Here is a 20,053-nt window from a genome sequence, read left to right as displayed (position 1 = left end):
GTGAGGACAGATTAGGCAAGGTAGTACTGGCGCTTGGAAGCGTAAGGGTTAGTGAGTATTGATTTAGTAAATTATATTAAATAATAAATCATAAATATTCTCAATATTTTTATATAAATAAGAACCTTTTGATGGTTATGTAAAGGAAATAATAAATCAAAAAGTGAATATGAGTATTGATTAGATCAATATAAAGTACATTAATATATTCTCAGAGGACCCTTTTTAGGTTCGGTATAGGAGATAATGAGTTAATAAATGTAAGTTGTATTGGGATAATTCAATATAACTATAAGCTCATGTGTATTAATCAGTTGTATGGATCAGTATAATTATTATATGTTAAATTCTTAAAATGACTAAAGTTCCCTATCACTTGAGACTAGCTCAATAGAAGCAGGTTGCAAAAGTGTAGGAAAATAGGGTTAATCTTAAACGTATACCAATCTACATAACAGACTGTAAATGATTGATAAATAAAATTTATTATACAAACAGTATACACAAACACTTATAAAATATATAAATACAGTTGCTTATAAAATGGAAATGGGGTAAAACTAAAATTGGACGTCCAATAGTTCAATAAATAGAGTACTAAAATTCAGATTAGAAATCACATATAAATAACCTGCTGAGATGCAGTATAAGCATATAGCACGAAAATAAGAAGTTTTTAGGCGGTACCTTAAAAGTTTTTAATCTGAAACTTAAATATCCTCTCTCTAGACGTAGAGAGAGGCATTAAAAACTTTTAAGCACAGAGAACCCAGAACCCACTATCAGCCAACCTGAGAAATTCTTTGGGGACAGATCTCAGTTTAGAAACTTTATGAACTCATGTAAATTAATGTTTCCACTGAAACCCAAAACTTTCCCCACAGATAAAGTTAAAGTTTGCACTGTCATTTCCTATCTGAGAGGTGCTCCACGAGCCTGGGCAAATAACTCTTTTGAGAAGGAAAATAAGATGGATTCACTTGATCATTTTTTCAAAGCAATGAGCCAACTATATGAAGATCCTAATAAGCAAAGCACTACTGAAACAACCATAAGATCTTTAAAACAAGGTTGGGGGCCTGTAGAGGATTATATTGTGGATTTCAAATGCTGGGCTCCCGACACACAGTGGAATAAGGAACCAGCTCAGACTTGGACTATGTGAAATCCTGAAAGATGAACTCGAATTGAGATGCCCTCCACTCTGGAAGGATTAATAGCAATATCTATCTCTATTGATAGAAGACTCTGTGAATGCAGAGCAGAAACATTGGGTACTAAATCATCCTTAATACGATATTAGTCACCTGTCACTGCTCCTGTCTATGCCAATAATATTTCAGAGCCTATGGAAATTGTGGAACTGCAGGAGAAGCATGAATTTATGTCTATATTGTGCACCTGAAAACTACAACATCAAGAACTGCCCTTCCCTCATCCGATAGAAAAAGGGTAAGGAGGGTTGTAATGTTTACTGCCTACCCACTAATCTACTTCAAATTCATATTGCATTCTCCAATTATTGTTACAATGGGAACAAAATCAGCTGACAACTGAAGCCATTATAGGCTTATGAGCCTGTGGCTCATTTATAGATAATAATCTTGTATCCCTAAACAAAATCCCCTGCATTAAGAAAAATAAACCTCTCTGTTTCTGTTATAGATGGTACTCCTATATCTTCATCCCCAATTACTTACTAAACTATTTCATTAAAGGTCACTACACATAAGAGTCACTCTGAATTTCTATCTTTTGATGTCATATAATCAGCTCTGTACCCTCTTGTACTTGGTATTAATTGGCTTAATCTTCATCAACCCTTAATTAATTGGGGTACCTCCATTGTACAATTTAATTAAAATGTTTGCAGAGGAACCTGTTATCCATGCCACCCTATTCTACAAACAGAATCATCCCCTATAACAAATTGGTGCTCAGATTTCACTGATGTCTTCAGCAAGATTGAAGCAGAATCGTTACCACCACATAGGCCTTACAATTGTCCCATTGATTTACAAATTGGAGCTACCATTCCCTGTTGCCATTTATACCCTCTCTCTGAACCAGAGTTACAACATCTTAAAGATTACTTAGAAGAAAATTTAAGGAAGGGGTTTATCAGACATTCAACTTCCTCAGCCGGAGCTGACATGTTTTTCGTGCAGATCAAAGATGGGGCATTAAGACCTATTATTGATTACAGATAGTTAAATAAAATCACTATAAAAAATTGATACCCTTTACCCTTCATACCAGAATTACTTGAGCTATTACAACAAGCAACTATTTACACCAAATTAGATCTTAGAGTTGCATACAACCTTACATGAATCAGAGAAGGTGACAAATGGAGGATCGCTTTCAGAACCCGCTATGATCTTTAAGAACATGTCATGCCATTCGGGTTATGTAGTGCACCCACTATTTTCCAACATTTCAGAAATTACATATTAAGAGACTTGCTAGATATTTGTGTTGTAATATATTTAGATGACATTCTTATATATTCCAATAATGCTGAAGAACACAAAAAACATGCCTGGTGTGTTTAATATCGTCTCTAAACTCATCAGTTATATGCAAAACTATACTCCACGGATTGCCCACTTCTATCACCACTGACAGGGGTACACAGATCACTTCTAAATTCTGTACTCAATTATGAAAACTCTTGAAGATTACCACCCACAAACTAATGGACAGATGAAATGCGTTAATCAATGGATTGAGCAGTTTTTGAGGTGTTACTGTACTCATTTACAGGAGAATTGAGCTGAGATACTACCACTAGCTGAATTAACATATAACAACACATTGAATACTTCTACAAACATGTCCCATTTCTTTGCAAATTATGGATATCACCCATCCTTTCATTGCATGCCTCAAAGTACTTCCAGTTGTCCTTTTGTTACTGATTTTATTGGAAATCTTCAAAAAGGATTTAAGATTCTCCAATTCAACATCAAAAAGTCTCAAGCTCTCACAAATTTTATTACGATTTGAAGCATCGCCAATCCCCCACATACAAGGTGGGAGATAAGGTATGGTTATCTACCAAGAATTTAAAACTCATATCTCCATGCAAGAAATTGAGTAAATTGTTCATTGGACCTTTCCCCATTCAAAAAATCATTAGCAGTAATGCTGAAACTCCCAGACTCCTACAGAATTCACCCTACCTTCCATATTTCCTCCCTCATTCTTTTAAAAAAAACCTTTCTCTTCACTTGAGTCATCTCCACCTCCTTCTGTGGTGACATCTGATGATTTTGAGGAATATAAAGTTGAAAACATATTGGTTTCTCGTTTCTTCCTTGGACAATTGCAATCCTTAATAAGTTGGAAAGGATATGGAAGTAAAGAAGATTCTAGGACTCCATATGTGGCAGTTACAGCTCCTGTCCATGTTAGACATTTCCATCGGCTTCATCCTCATAAGCCTAAACCTAGAAACCACTGAGTGGTTTCCTTAAGGGGGAAATCTGTCATATTGTGGGACTTTTCCTTTAAGAGTTTTAACTTGCTCACAGTTCCTATTCCTATCACATGATCTCATCAGCATATAAAATGTCCTCTACACCTAACTCAGGTGCTTGATCAAATTGTTTGTTATCTGCTATCAAGTAACCAGCTATCCTCAAGCTGCTGTGGAAAACTACTACTAAAGATTTCTTTGCTGTTTTGAGCTACCTACACTTTGGGATTTATTCAACATAACTCCTCCCTGATTTAGCTGTATTACTTTCTGCTGCTGAATTTCCTCTCCTGTGAATTGCATCCAGGGATTAAAGCTGTCATTGCAGAGACTCTGCTTCCAACTACTGAATAGTTATAACCATAACACACCCATCTCACAGTATGTTTGCAGCCCCCCCCGCCCAGCAGATTCATCTACACTGAACCTTTGACAGACCTGCATCACAGAACAAGGTACAAATACAACAATTGTAAGTACTATCAAAGTAAACCAGCTATATTTCATATAGAACTACATTGCAGTATTTAGTTCTTAAAGGACTAGCTAACAAAAATTCCTAACCGTTCTTAACTCCTTGAGTGCTAACGATGGCTCTTAGCCATCGCAGAGTTTCCCACTCTGGTTCAAACGACGGCTCAGAAGTTTATTAAAAATTTACAATACAAGGTATAGGGAAAGGGGGCATGCTGCTTAGATGCCTGTATCTCAGTCCCCCAAGACCCACCGTTGGAAAGGTAATCACCTAACCTTTCCAACGGTGTAAGTCTTGGGGATTTGGGAAAAAAATACAAAAGTTTCCCAGGTGGGAAAGTGCTTAGCACTCAAAGGGTTAAATACTGTCATTCTGTTAAAAGTGTCTATTTCTTTTGTAAATATAATATATGACAAACACCCAAAAAAACTAAAACTAAAAACTAAACCCCAAAATAGTACTCACCAAAGATTCATCCTTGCGGCAGTCTATTATATCTTCATTGCGGTGGTGGTGATGGGATTTATCTATCTTCTGATCTTTAACAGAGAGGTCCTCCTCATGTGGTCACCAGCCTCACACTGAATTTTCAATGCAAAAGGGTACCTTTTTATTCCTATTGGCGGATTTTCATGTTCAAATTCAAATCAGCCAAAGGATGAAGACTGCTACCACCACTTCGATGAAGATAAGAAGAGGGACCATCGCTGGGATGAAGATGGACCACCAACGGGATGAAAATGGAGTCCCGCCACCCAGATTAGAAGGTTATAGTGTTTTTTAACGAAAAAAAAAACTGATTCAGTTTAGGTTTTTTTTATGGTAAGGTTAGATTTTTTTTTCAGTAAGGTTAGGTTTTTTTATGGTAAGGTAAGATTTTTTTTCTTCCAGTAAGGTTAGGTTTTTTTATGGTAAGATTAGATATTTTTTTTTCAGTAAGGTTAGGTATTTTTATGGTAAGGTAAGATTTTTTTAAAACATTTTTACAATAATAGTAAGTTTTTTGTGTTTTTTTTAAAGATAAGGTTAGATTTTTAAAAAAATTTCAAGTAAGTTTTTATTTTTTTAAAGGTAGTTAGTTTTTTTTAGTAAAGGTAGGGTTAGTCAATATTGGGATAATTTAGGGGGTGTTAAGTTAGGGGGTTTAGATGTTAGTGGGTTACTTTGCATTGGGGCCTGGTGGTTTAGGGGTTAATAGGGTAGATTACTTTGTGATGTGGGGGGGTTGCAGTTTAGGGGTTAATAGTGTAGATTACTTTGCGATGTAGGGGGCTGGGGGTTTAGCAGTTAATAGTGTAGAGAGGTAGTTTTGATGTGGGGGGATGGCGGTTTAGGGTTAATAGTGTAGTGGGGACTTTGCGGTGGGCTATGTGGTTGTTTAGGGGTCTTATGGTGATTCAGGTTAGCGCGCGAGTAACTTTCCACTCTTTTGTCTCCATTGACACCTATGGGAGAATAGGTTATTGCGCACGCTATATTGTAAGTTCAGCTTTGTGCGCGTCAGGTTAGCTTACTTACTTTCAACTCATAATACCTGCGCAACCTGATGTGCACAAAAGTTTACTTCTAGCACTGTAAGTGCTCTAGCGAAAGTGCTAATTAGCGCTCCGCTTGTAATCTAGCCCATAATCAAATGAATAGACAGCAACAAGAATTTATTATTGATCTGTTGAATATTATAATATACTGCAACTTTTTTATGTTTCAGGATACTTTTTACTTGCAGAAGCAGGGTACTGCTATGGGATCCAATGTCAAACCCACCTATGAAAATCTATTTATGAATTATTTTTAGGAATGGTATATTTATACAGATGAATTATTTTTGCGATATGCTGTCACCTGGTGGCGCTATATAGTTGATATTTTTGGAATATGATGGGGTGACATTGGATCCCTTAAACAATTTGTCAAGCAGTTAAATGAAATCTCAGAACATATTAAAGTGAATATAAATTTTGATGAACCAGTGCCCCGTTTTTAATAATCCTATTAAAAACAGGGGCACTTTCATTCATCAAACTTTACATTTCACTGGTTTTGGTAAAATACTTACCTTTTCTTTGTGAAAGCCGCTCAAACACTTACCCCGGCCGTTGCAAGCCTCTATCTACATCAGAAATGACGATCCCGGCCTTCCTCTAATCATGGCGTTGCTTTAGGCAATGATTCCCCCGGAATCGTCATTGTTGATGTGTGAAGAGGCTTGCAACGGGCTGAAGAAGCGCTGGAACGGCTTTCAAGATTAAAAGGTAAGTATTTTAACAAAACCAGTGAAATGTAAAGTTTGATGAATGAAAGTGCACCCGTTTTTAATAGGATTTTTAAAAACCGGGCACTGATTCCGCAAACTTTACATTCACTTTAAGTTTACCCTCTCTTGGAGTGAAACCTCAATGAATTTTCTAGATGTATTAATAAACAAATGTGTTCATGGGCTTGAGACAGATTTATATAAACAGACAAGTGCCCATCCACCCTCTCTTCTAACTTCATTACCTGGGAGTCAGTTATTAGGTGTCAGGAAAATAGTACATGATGATCAACAAAACCACAAAGTCTAGTTAAGTACGCTTTACAAAAAGAGTTTAAATACATCTTTGGGAACACAGCCAATGAGACCAAATAGTTACACAAAACAGAGAGTATTGACGCGCATCCACTTGCAAATAGTATTTGCGCACATCCACTTGCATCCACTCTGGGAAGACGTGCTGAGATTGGTGTGGGTCTCCAGCACACTTGAAGTATGTTTTAGAAGATATAAAAATGACCAATAACCCTAATTGAGAACAGGAGATTATTTGGGCTATTTAAAAAAAACTGTCATTAAAAAAAGTTCCAGGCCCAGATCAGATATCTAATGAATTGTATTAGCTAATAATATCACTCCAACTTTAAAATAGCTATTTGATAATTATTATACACAATCAAGAATGAAACCTAATTATTTTCCTCTTCCATAATAACAATGGTTTAAAAAAAAAAAAAAAAGACAAGGATCCAGAAAATTGGAATTCTTATGGAACAATATCCCGTCATAATAATGATTATAAAATATTAGCTAACATTCTTGCTATGAGAGTAAAATAAGTAATAGTTGTCCTTGTAGACAATGATCAAACCGGTTTTATGCCCAATAGAGTCTAAATTGCTTTTAGGAATGGTATATTTATAGCAATGAATTGTTTCTTTTATATGGTGCCACCTGGTGGCATTATATAGGCGATATTTTTGTAATATGGTGGGGTAACATTAGATCCCTTGAACAATTTGTCAAGCAGTAAAATTACATTTCTGAACGTGTCTCTTAGAGTGAAACCTTAGTGAATTTTCTATATGTATTTAAAAACAAAGGTATCCATGGGCCTGAGACAGTCCGCAATAGTTTACTATATTTCACAAGTACCCATCCACCCTCTCTTCTAACTTCATTACCTGGCAGTCAGTTATTGCATGTTAGGAAAATAGTATATGATGATCATCTAGTGGATTAGAGATTAAATGAGATGGGTCAACATTTATAAGAGATGGGTAACCTACAAACACTAATACAGGATTAAATACAAAGGGTAAAAATGATACTGAGGGAATAATTATTGAAGGTTAAGGATCTGAAAAAACAAAAGTAAGATAGACTAGTCTTTTGTATCCGAATATAGTTCCATGAGTACATGAATAAATCAAATCATTAGGAAACACTGGTTTATCTTAAGTGAATGCCATCCTAAGGTTACAGCCTTTAAGGCTCCTCCTTTGCCGACTTTTAAGAAGTCTGTGAATTTACGATATAAATTAGTAAAAGCTGATGTAGGTTTTGCCAAAACAGATAGAATAAGATATTTAATAACTAAGAATTAGGGTTGCTACCCTTGTCTTGGTTGTATAAACTGCAATAGTATGATAAAAGGTACATTTAGATTTTCTATAGATGGTTATTACTCATGTAATACCATATTTGCAGTTTATCTAACTTAGAGTTCATTTCCATTGAGCCATTAAAAATGGAGTCGTAAGCTACCGAAGTTTTCGGCAGCTAAAAGTAATTTACGGCTCCATTATAGTACCAGGTTTCCATTGGAATAGTCTGCGCTTTGCGTGCAGACGCTCTTTTTGCTTATTAGGTGTAAGTTAGCATTGTGTTAACGCTTCCACCCGATGCCGGATTTCTAAAACATTAATAGGTTACTATGGTAACCCGACCTTACACTTCACTCGATCGCATATACGGCGCAGCATACTAGTGCGGCGCATATATTTTCCCCGTCACTCGCTGTTAAAATCAAACACCTAACGCATGCGCAATATCTACCTCTCAACCGCAACCCTCCCACTACAATAACTAATAAATGTATTAACCCCTAATCCACCATGCCCCCACATCTCAATCTAGCTATTAAAACTATTAACCCCTAATCCGCCATGGCTCCACATCGCAATCTAGCTATTAAAACTATTTACCCCTAATCTGTCATCCCCTACAACGCAATCTAGCTATTAAAACTATTACCCCCATGCCCCCACATCGCAATCTCTCTATAAAATCTTTTAACCCCTAATCTGCCATAGCCCCACATCGCAATCTAGCTATTAAAACTATTAACCCCTAATCTGCCATCACCCACAACAGAATCTAGCTATTAAAACTATTAACCCCTAATGCGCCATCCTCCACAATGCAAATAACTAATTACTAAGCCCCCTAACCTAACACCCCCTAAATTAACCCACATTACATAAATTTAAAAAATACTAAGTTACAATTAAAATAAAAAAAACCTAACAATAATTTAAAAACGTAAACCTAAGATTAAATTACAGTAATTAAATCTAAAATTACAAAAAATAAAAAAGTCTAAAATTACAGAAATAAAAATAATTACAGAAAAAAAACACCCCCAAATCTAAGACTAAACTACCAATAGCTCTAAAAAGGGCCTTTTGTAGGGCATTACCCTAAAGCGATCAGCTCTTTTACCTAAAATTAAAAATTAACACCCCAACCCACCAAACCCCCCAAAATAAAAAAAACTAACACTAAAAAAACCTAAGCTACCCATTGCCCCTATAGGAGCATTTGTATGGGCATTGACTGGTTAAATCTGTCAATAGGATTTCAGTAGCTCTCATCCTATTGGCTGATTTGAAAATATCAGCCAATAGGAATGCAAGGTACCCCATTTTTAAACAGGTAACTTGCATTCAATCTTCAGTGTGTGGCAGTGATCGACGAAGAGCATGCTCCACGCTGGATGGCTTTGCGGTCGCCGGTCCTGTTTCGCGTTCACCTCCACTCCACATTGCCTTGGTCCTGGATGAAGATAGAAGAGGTCCCCATGTTGGATGCAGATATCGCCGCATGGAAGAAGACCTTCTTGCCCGGACTTTAGGAATGGTGAGTACCTATTTGGGGGTTAGACTTAGGTTTTATTTTTATTTATGTGGGTGTTTTTTTTTTAGATTAGGACTTTGTTATATTAATGGGCACAAAAGAGCTGAATGCCCTTTTAAGGGCAATGCCCATACAAAAATTTAAACCTAAGATTAAATTACAATAATTAAATCTAAAATTACAAAAAATAAAAAAAATCTAAAATTACAGAAAAAAATAAACCAAATTATCCCAAAAATTTTTTTTAAACCTAATCTAATACACCTATAAAAACAAAAAGCCCCCCAAAATAAAAACACCCCCTAATTTAAGACTAAACTACCGATAGCCCTTAAAAAGGCCTTTTGTAGGGCATTGCCCTAAAGCGATCAGCTCTTTTACCTAAAATTAAAAATTAAACCCCCAACCCACCAAACCACCCAAAATAAAAAAAAAACTAACACTAAAAAAACCTAAGCTACCCATTGCCCCATATAGGGGCATTTGTATGGGCATTGGCTGTTCAAATCAGCCAATAGGATTTCAGTAACTCTCATCCTATTGGCTGATTTGAAAATATCAGCCAATAGGAATGCAAGGTACCCCATTTTTAAACGGGTACCTTGCATTCAATCTTCAGTGTGTGGCGGTGATCTACGAAGAGGATGCTCCACGCTGGATGGCTCCGCGGTCACCTCCACTCCACATTGCCTTGGTCCTGGATGAAGATAGAAGAGTTCCCCGCGCTGGATGCAGATATCACCGCCTGGAAGAAGACCTTCTCGCCCGGACTTCACGAATGGTGAGTACCTATTTGGGGGTTAGACTTAGGTTTTATTTTAATTTTTTGGGGTGTTTTTTTTTTTAGACTAGGACTTTGTTACTTTAATGGGCACAAAAGAGCTGAATGCCCAATACAAATGCCCCTATAGGGGCAATGGGTAGCTTAGGTTTTTTTAGTGTTAGTTTTTTTCATTTTGGGGGGTTTAGTGGGTTAATTTTTAATTTTAGGTAAAGGAGCTGATCGCTTTTTGGGCAATGCCCTACAAATGTCCTTTTTAAGGGCTATTGGTTGTTTAGTCTTATATTAGGGGGTCTTTTTATTTTGGGGGCTTTTTTATGTTTTTTTGTAATTTTAGACTTTTTTATTTTTTGTAATTTTAGCTTTAATTGTTGTAATTTAATCTTAGGTTTTATTTTTAAATGAATGTTACGATTTTTTATTTTAATTGTAATTTAGTATTTTTTATTTTTATTTTAACTTAGTATTTTTTTAATTTATGTAATGGGGATAATTTAGGGGGTGTTAAGTGAGGAGGCTTAGTGATTAGTTATATGCGTTGTGGGGGGTGGCGGATTAGGGGTTAATAGTTTTAATAGCTAGATTATGTTGTGGGGATGGCAGATTAGGGGTTAATAATTTAAATAGCTAGATTGTGTGTGGGGGAATGGTGGTTTAGAGGTTAATACATTTTATTGTTAGTTGCGATGAGGGGCATGGCGGTTTAGTGGTTAATACATTTATTATAAGTTGCAATGTGGGGGGATGGCAGATAGAGGGGTTTTGACGTGTCGGGTTAGATTTCAACAGGAAAAAGGTCACAAAAAGCACCTTTTTACTGTTTTACACTTAGTTGAGCTGGGTGTAATTTGGTTATGTATGGGCAGCCTCTGACAGTGTATTAACGGTTTGACCGGTCATTAGAAAGCTGGTTTTATTTAAAAATTAGCGGCTTCTGATACTTTGTATTGGACACAATAATTTTTTCGGCAGCGGGAGTCCAGTTGCCAAAATTGAGTTATAACGGGCAGTTGGAAGCAGTCAGTGAATTATATTGCTTCTGATAGATTATTTAACAATTTGCGAGCGCACGCAAACCTAATTACGGCTCAATGGAAACGAGCCTTAAGTGTGCATGTGGTAAAATCTATATTGGAGAAACAACACAGAAAATCAAAGAGAGAATCACACAACACAAATCCTGCAAAAAGTATGAATAGAGAGTTAGAACTAAGTTTGCTAAGTGCATATTCTCCTGATGTGGACTAACCAAGGAGAAAGGATGATGCATTCACAGAAAATGTTTCTTTTGCTACTATGTGGCTGTTAGCTCAGCTTCTATTTATTGCAATCAACCAGAAATGGTTCTCTTGAAATGGGGAGCCTTATTGCAGCCTTTGCCCTGCTGCTCAGTGATGTCAAGTTACGCCCCTGCTTAGCTGCAACAATCACCATAGACCTTTTTGGTGAATAATGTAAAAAAACATTTGATAACATTTTCTAAATGATAGGTCTATATTATGTGTTTAACCATTGCAGAGTGGGTTAACATGCTTCCTAGCAGCTTTACATTTGAGGTACTGAGTGGGATACAGCCAACGACTGAAAGCGTAATGCCTCACACGATTTTGCTTTATTTTCTAATTAGTATTAAGAGTAATCTATGTGTATATTTTATAATGGGAATTAGCCTGTGAGCCTTTACACGTTGGTAATAGCTAAGATACAAATATATGTAATACACACTGGCTCACTCACTTTATAATTCCAAGTCTCTTTATTGATCTTATATTTTGTGTTAATTAATGGTATGCTTTGTTTGATGTTTATAGGATACCATATTCATCATTTACTAATGAGTTCTGTCGAGTGGAAATCTGTCATGTTAGCCTGGAATTTGCATGTAGCGATCAACACCACACGTGGTGTTTAACACAATTTGATGGGAGCTGGAGGAGTGGGTTTAGTGCCGGTGGGTGTCCTAAATACTCAGGTAAAGACATTATTATGAATTTGGTCTGTGCCAGTACTAATTTTCAGTATTTTAGATCGAACTACAACTGCAAGAAGTTGACTTATGTATATCTAGAATGTAACAGGTAATATGTTCATAAATACCTACAACAGTTCTTTTATGTGTAGCTGCTTAGCATAAGAGCATGAGCACAGGCTCCCTCTGGTGGTCAGCAGCAATATACTTACTCTATGAAGGATTCAGGATTCACAGATTACTGTGAAAAACAGATTTTAACCTTCCATAAGTATGGGAGTAAGAGGATAAATATATCTGGAATGCAGTAAAGAAATGTAGAAGGTTAGCTGAATTACTGAAATACAGGTGATACTGGGATTCGCAGAGGAGCTACAGCACTGATACACTTACAATGTGGAAAGCAAGCAGGGAAACGTCAGATAGAATTCAGGTAGAATTAAAGGGACATTTAACACCTGCTGAAAATGGCTAAAACCTACTTTATCTTATTAATAAAAATAAAATAATCACTGCTGTCTATTTTATTTGTTCCTCTTACCCCAAACTGATGACGAAGATTGTTTTGAAGTACAGTGTTGATCTAGTGCTTGATTCTACTATGTAAGCTGCCATATTGGAACATACCTTACAGGGGCACAGTAGTCACATGCTCATGATACAATCACATGACACACACAGCATATTATTTGTTACATATAACTCAGGGAATCACATCTGTTTGCAGCGTGTGAGCTGCATTGTCTGAAGATATTTATTTGTCACTCATAGTCTAAATGTAAGCTTTCCCCAACTATTTATATTCACACATTTATGTGGCACAATTGAAATAAAATGCTTCATAAGCAATATTTATGTTTTTAACGCCCCCCCCCCCCCAGTTTTACTCTTGCCCACAAGTTTTATGCTCTAGTCTAGTCTAATCAAAAGCCCTTTGCCGTTTTCAGGCACTATTGTAAATCATGAGGGAGAGGGAGGGGGAGAGGGTGGCTCTCAGACACACTGGATATACTCTGTGGCCGTGCAGAAGATTTCTGCCTCTCATGAACTCTCCTGCTTATGTAAAGCTCTTGTACCAGCTAACTGATCAGTTAGTAATGATCATCTGTTTTATTTACCAGTGTGAACTGCTCCTGTCACACCCTCTGCCAAGACACAGTCACTAGAGCAGAACTGTGTCTGTGATCATCAGAGGGTGTGACAGGAGCAGATCACACTGGTAAATAAAACAGACGATCATTACTAACTGATCAGTTAGCTGGCTGGTACAAGTGCTTTACATAAGCAGCGCAGGAGAGGTCATAAGAAACATAAATCTTCTGCAGCGTGTCTGAGAGCCTCCCTCTCTCCCTCACGGAGCTTGCAAATGATTTGCGACAATAGTGCCTGAAAACTGCACACAGCGTTTTTTAGCTTAGAGCATAAATCTTGTGGGCAGTAAGAGTAAAACTGTGGGGGCATTAAAAACATAAACAGTGCTTATAAAGCATTTTATTTCAAATGTGCTGCATAATGTGTGTGAATATAAACAGAGGGAGAAACTAATTCATTTACACTGTGACAAATAAATATGTATCTTCAGAGACTGCAGCTCACACGCTGCAGATGCTGTGCGTGTCATGTGACTGCATTATGAGCATGTGACTACTGTGCCCCTGAAACGTGCGTTACAATATGGCAGCTTATATAGGAAATCAAGCACTGGATCAAAACTGTACTTCAAAACAATCTCCTTCAACAGTTTGGGGTAAGAGGAACAGAAAAAATAGACAGCAGTAATTATTTTATTTTTATTAATAAGAAAAAGTAGGTTTTAGGGATTATTAGAAGACAGGTGTTAAGTGTCCCTTTAAGCTTTCACAGGAACTCTGTGCAGCTTAGATTTTACACAGTGGAGCTGCTGCTCTGAATAAAGCACTTGACTTTTACACAGGAAAACTGCAGACAATCTGTGTCTCACCTTTGGCAGAGTGCAGGGAATTCACAAAGCAGTGTCTGTGTGCAGAGATATTCACACAGCAAACTTGCAGTCTCTCTTACAACAATGGCAGTATGCAGGTACATTTATTTAGCAGAGCTATTAATTCTGGTTGAAATTTAAAACCCCAATTCCGAAAATGCCAAAAAACAAAACAAAAAGAGTAATTTAAAATTCTATTTACCTTGTACTATATTGAAAACACATTTTTAACACATTATTTGATGTTTTACTTTGTAAATTATATGTATTTTTGAAAATAGACACTTGTTTCAAATGACTGCAACACACTCCAAAAAAGCTGGGCCCGGTCGACTGTTTACCACTGTGTAACATCATTTTTTTCTTTTAATAACTCTTATTTAGCGTTTGGGCACTGAAGACACCAGTTGGTTAAGTTTAGCAAACTGAATTTTCCCCCATTCCTCTATTATGCATGTCTTCAGCTGCGCAGCTGTGTGTGGCCTTATTTATTTTGCGCTTCATAGTGTGCCACATATTCTCAATCAGAGGCAGGTCAGGACTGCAGGCAGGCCATGCTAGCACCCGCAATCTCTGCTTACGCATGCACTTGTATTCCGAGCAGAATGTGGTTTGGCGTTGTCCTGCTGGAAAATGCAGGGACGTCCCTGAAAAAGACGATGTCTGGATGGCAGCATATGTTGCTCCAAAATGTATACAAATCTTTATGCATTAATGGTGCAAGTTACCCATGCCATGGGCACTGACACACCCCCATACCATGACAGACGCTGGCTTTTGGACCTGATGCAGATAACAGCTTGGGTGGTCCTTTTCCTCTTTGGCCCGGAGAAAACGATGGCTGTTTTTTCCAAAACTATTTGAAATGTTGACTCATCAGAACACAAAACATGATTCCACTGTGCTATGACAGGAAGTGAATAGCACGGCTCCCAAAGCCGTCTCCAGGGACCAACAGCGTACTCCAATAAGGATTTCAAACTTCACGGACAGCTGAGATAGAAGAGGTGCTCACCATGTAAGGGAAGTCAATCCGGTAAGGCAGAAGAAAGGAAAAGGCGGCACTCCAGGCTTGCGAAAACAATAAAATGTTTATTCCAATTTCACAGTCGCTACACACAAAACACCAAACAGGTAACGGAAGAAGGGGGCGTGTCCTTACGCGTTTCGTGCCGTGCGGCACTTAGTCATAGGATGAGAGGTAAGTAGAGAACAGGTAAGTTTATACCCCTGCCCACCAATGAAAATTAAGAAGGTAGTTAAAGAGACAGGTGAGAAAAAGGGGATACAGAGAAAATTATAGAAAAAATTGCTTTTACAATTCACGAGATGCGTAATAAGATTATATATAACAACAAGAGGGCTATCTATAAATATCAAAAAAGTTTTTTCAAATAAATTTCAAATTATTATGAAGGATAACAATGAAACCAGACTCTTAAATGGAGGATATTTAAAAAGAACAAAGTACAAAAAAAGAAGAAGAAAAAGAAAAATTTGTAAAAATGTAGAAAATGTAAATGGGAAAAGAAGCAACAAATGTAAATATAACAAAAAATTATTATATCAATCGCAGAATTGAAAAATTGAAAATGAATGCACTATACACTCTGCCTGCAAAAATGGGCTTCCAAGCCACAATAAATTGGTTGCAAACATAAAAAAGGAACCAGAATTTTCTTTATACTATCCCTATAAATATACACATAATATACAGAGAAAAATTATTCTGGCACATATATGAATATACAAAAATGGCTTGATTTAAAATGCCATGTCAAATTCATAATGTCAGATAAGGAGGTATTGATGTTTAGAAAGCTGTATTATAGTCATAAGTTTACAATGACATATTAACGACTCATAACGTTCGTTATTCATTTTTCTTCTAAAGACATTACATCAAAACCGTATATTAATATGTGCTATTGTGTGAAAATTCAGATACTGGTCCACTTATGTTTAAATTTAAAAAGTCAAAATTTGAGATCATACTTATATTGCAACTCAAAGTTACATATTACTCAACAAAAAGACTGATGTTCCATTCTTTATTTAGACCATGGGGCTCCCTGGTACTAAGTGTTAAGATCCAAAATAATTCTTTCTTCATGAGAATTTTATTCTTATTGCCCCCTCTGATTGGTCTAGTTACTACATCTATTACTTTGACATTGAAGTTGGATAAATTAGTAAAATGGTAACTTTTAAAGTGTCTGGCTATTGGGGATTCTTTAGAATAATATTTGACATCCCTTTTGTGCTCACCAACCCTTGTTCTTAGTGAACGTGTAGTTTGGCCTACGTATTGGATTTTACAAAGATTACACTCCAGTAAGTAGACCACAAAGGTTGTTGCACAATTGGCATAATGATCTATTTTGTATACTTTCCCTGAGTGTGAACTGCTAAATGTGTCACCCATAGAAACAGTTTCACAGGTGCCACAATTAGATGACAGGCAACGGAAGGTACCCTACCAAGTTCTAGGTCTCTTTTTATCAACTGAATTTATCATACTCGGGGCTAGTTTATTACCCAAAGTTGGTGCCTTTTTAGATACAAATTTCACATGCTGTACATAGTTTGATAAAATTTCATCATTTTTAAGGTATATTAAGTTCCTCTTAATAATTTTACAAATCTCTCCATATTGGGATGAGTATTCTGTGTAAAAAATGACTGATTCACTGGTAAAGCTGCCTTTACTTTTGGGGGCTATCTTCTTAATACTATCCAAAGGTCTGGTTTCAACTTCTTGTAATGCCCTTGCTACGAGGTTGGGGTCATAACCCCTTGCCACTAGTCTCTCAGTAAGTGAGTCTGCTTGTCTCCTAAACAAATCATCAGTTGAAGCATATCTTCTGAGTCTTAGATATTGACTTTTTGGTATCGCCTTAATTAGATGTCCTGGATGACACAATCCCGCATGCAGGATCGTGTTGCCAGCTGTAGGTTTACGAAAAGTATCTGTCATGATTGTATCATGATGACCAATTAAACAAAGATCCAAGAATTGGACCTGATGTTTACTCTCAATTCCCGTAAATTTCAAATTGACATAATTTCCATTGACATAAGCCAGAAAATCTTCAAATACATAGTTGCCTTTGAATATAAGAATAAAATTCTCATGAAGAAAGAATTATTTTGTATCTTAACACTTAGTACCACGGAGCCCCATGGTCTAAATAAAGAATGGGACATCAGTCTTTTTGTTGAGTAATATGTAACTTTGAGTTGCAATATAAGTATGATCTCAAATTTTGACTTTTTAAATTTAAACATAAGTGGACCAGTATCTGAATTTTCACACAATAGCACATATTAATATACGGTTTTGATGTAATGTCTTTAGAAGAAGAATGAATAACGAACGTTATGAGTCGTTAATATGTCATTGTAAACTTATGACTATAATACAGCTTTCTAAACATCAATACCTCCTTATCTGACATTATGAATTTGACATGGCATTTTAAATCAAGCCATTTTTGTATATTCATATATGTGCCAGAATAATTTTTCTCTGTATATTACGTGTATCTTTATAGGGATAGTATAAAGAAAATTCTGGTTCCTTTTTTAGGTTTGCAACCAATTTATTGCGGCTTGGAAGCCCATTTTTGCAGGCAGAGTGTATAGTGCATTCATTTTCAATTTTTCAATTCTGTGATTGATATAATAATTTTTTGTTATATTTACATTTGTTGCTTCTTTTCCCATTTAATTTTCTACATTTTTACAAATTTTTCTTTTTCTTCTTCTTTTTTTGTACTTTGTTATTTTTTAAATATCCTCCATTTAAGAGTCTGGTTTCATTGTTATCCTTCATAATAATTTGAAATATATTTGAAAAAACTTTTTTGTTATTTATAGATAGCCCTCTTGTTGTTATATATAATCTTATTACGCATCTCGTGAATTGTAAAAGCAATTTTTTTCTATACTTTTCTCTGTATCCCCCTATCTCTTTAACTACCTTCTTAATTTTCATTGGTGGGCCGGGGTATAAACTTACCTGTTCTCTACTTACCTCTCATCCTATGACTAAGTGCCGCACGGCATGAAACGCGTAAGGACACGCCCCCTTCTTCCGTTACCTGTTTGGTGTTTTGTGTGTAGCGAGTGTGAAATTGGAATAAACATTTTATTGTTTTCACAAGCCTGGAGTGCCGCCTTTTCCTTTCTTCTTCCACTGTGCTACTGTCCATCTCAGATGAGACCAGGCCCAGAGAAGTCGGAGGCGCTTCTGGACAGTGTTGATGTATGGGTTCTGCTTTGCATAGTAAAGCCTTAACTTGCATCTATGGATGCAGCGATGAATGGTGTTGACTGACAAAGGTTTACCAACGTATTTCCGAGCCCATGTCAGGATATCCATTAGAGACTCATTACGTTTTTTGAGACAGTGTTGTCTGAGGGATCGGAGATCACGCGCATTCAGAAGTAGTTTTCAGCCTTACTCTTTACGCACCGAGATTTGACTGGATTCCTTGAATCTTTTAATTATATTGTTCACTGTAGAAGGCGAAATGCCCAAAATCCTACCGATTTGTTTTTGGGAAATGTTTTTCTCAAAGTGTTGGATTATTCGCTGACACATCTGTTGGCAGTTTGGGAAAGGTCCGGTTAGGGGGAGCGCAACATAATTTTCACATACACAGAGGATTCCACATTCCAACTTGGGACAATTTGGATACAAATCCCTTTTAACCTGGGACAGATATTTGTGGCCACAACTTATACGTAACTGATCATACTAACTATAAGGCTATAGTCTAAAAGATATATAGCATACTTTACCATCCATTATTCTTGGAAAATAAGAGTGTGTTCCGTATAAGAATAGCACTTCGGATTAAGTACTAATTGTTCCGAATGTATTTTACACAATATTTTAACTGTTGCAACATTTTTAATGCTGTTATTATTCATGATTTACTAGTAAAATTAATTTCAAGTATCCTCCACGCTTATTTTATTATTATATTTGTGTGCAACCGTGTGCAGGAACGAATACAATTGTATTGTTTTCACATATCAGTTATTACAATTTATATACTTTTTTTCATCACATTTTCACATAAGATTTGTCACAATTGATCATTCTAATTTTCAACACACTTTCACATTTGTATGTGAATAAAGAATTAACATTTATCACGTACATTCTACACATTCACGCAATGATTTAGCACAATGACAGATGTACACACAATAATTATTCTAAGTAATTATACTAAGGTATTGCACAGCTGGATAAACAGTGGAATATAACACATAATATTTTTAACTAGGAAGTATACCCACCAATAATCATTAGAGGATATTGCTGCTACACGATTAGTCACCAGAGGATATTGTCACTAGAGGATGTTGCTGCTACACGATTAGTCACTAGAGGATATTGTCGCTACAAAACTTAATATCATAATATAACAATTTTAAAACTCAAAGGAAACACTATTTTTGAGTAGACACGTCCAACTCACAGCTGTTTTAGCACTCCCCACCCCCACTAGGTACTTTTGCACATCTATCCGATATTAGGAGGACATCGGAATTGGGGTAGCATTGTGAGTCAAGTAGGTCTGATATTAGTAGCACCACACACACTTCTAGGAGTTTGGGAAACTTCGACCCACTCTTGCTCTTGAAGGACTAGGCCTTTTTTGGAGGTTTCTTAAATACTATGATTACATGATTGCTCACCTGTTTCACATCACCTTCTTATTTCAACTTGTCACATCGCTATTAGTACTAAAATGCCCCTGTCCCAAGCTTTTTGGAACGTGTTGCAGTCATCCGATTTAAAATGACTGTATATTTTTAAAAATACATTAATTTCACAAAGTAAAACATCAAATAATGTGTTAAGTCAGATATATCATGGATATTTAAAAGAAACACATTTAGGAGATTGGATAGACCATTTTAAATAATGTATTAGTTCTATTAAATGTTTAGGCATTAATATATCTAAAAATACCAA

General features: G+C 36.3%; 1 protein-coding gene across 2 annotated transcripts in view; it reads left to right on the top strand.

Annotated features, from left to right (window-relative positions):
• Positions 1–20,053, top strand: part of LOC128658089 (calpain-8-like) — a 314,417-nt gene that overhangs the window by 218,617 nt on the left and 75,747 nt on the right. The window contains exon 9 of one of the 2 annotated variants that reach the window (XM_053712543.1): positions 11,941–12,080. In XM_053712543.1, coding sequence (XP_053568518.1) covers positions 11,941–12,080 — 140 coding nt within the window. Of the gene's footprint in view, positions 1–11,940; positions 12,102–20,053 lie in introns of both variants that reach the window. The other variant, XM_053712542.1, reaches the window with a different exon arrangement.

Source organism: Bombina bombina, chromosome 4 (genome assembly GCF_027579735.1).
Source record: "Bombina bombina isolate aBomBom1 chromosome 4, aBomBom1.pri, whole genome shotgun sequence".
Taxonomy (NCBI): Eukaryota; Metazoa; Chordata; class Amphibia; order Anura; family Bombinatoridae; genus Bombina; species Bombina bombina.
This window is presented reverse-complemented; position numbering and strand designations above follow the sequence as displayed.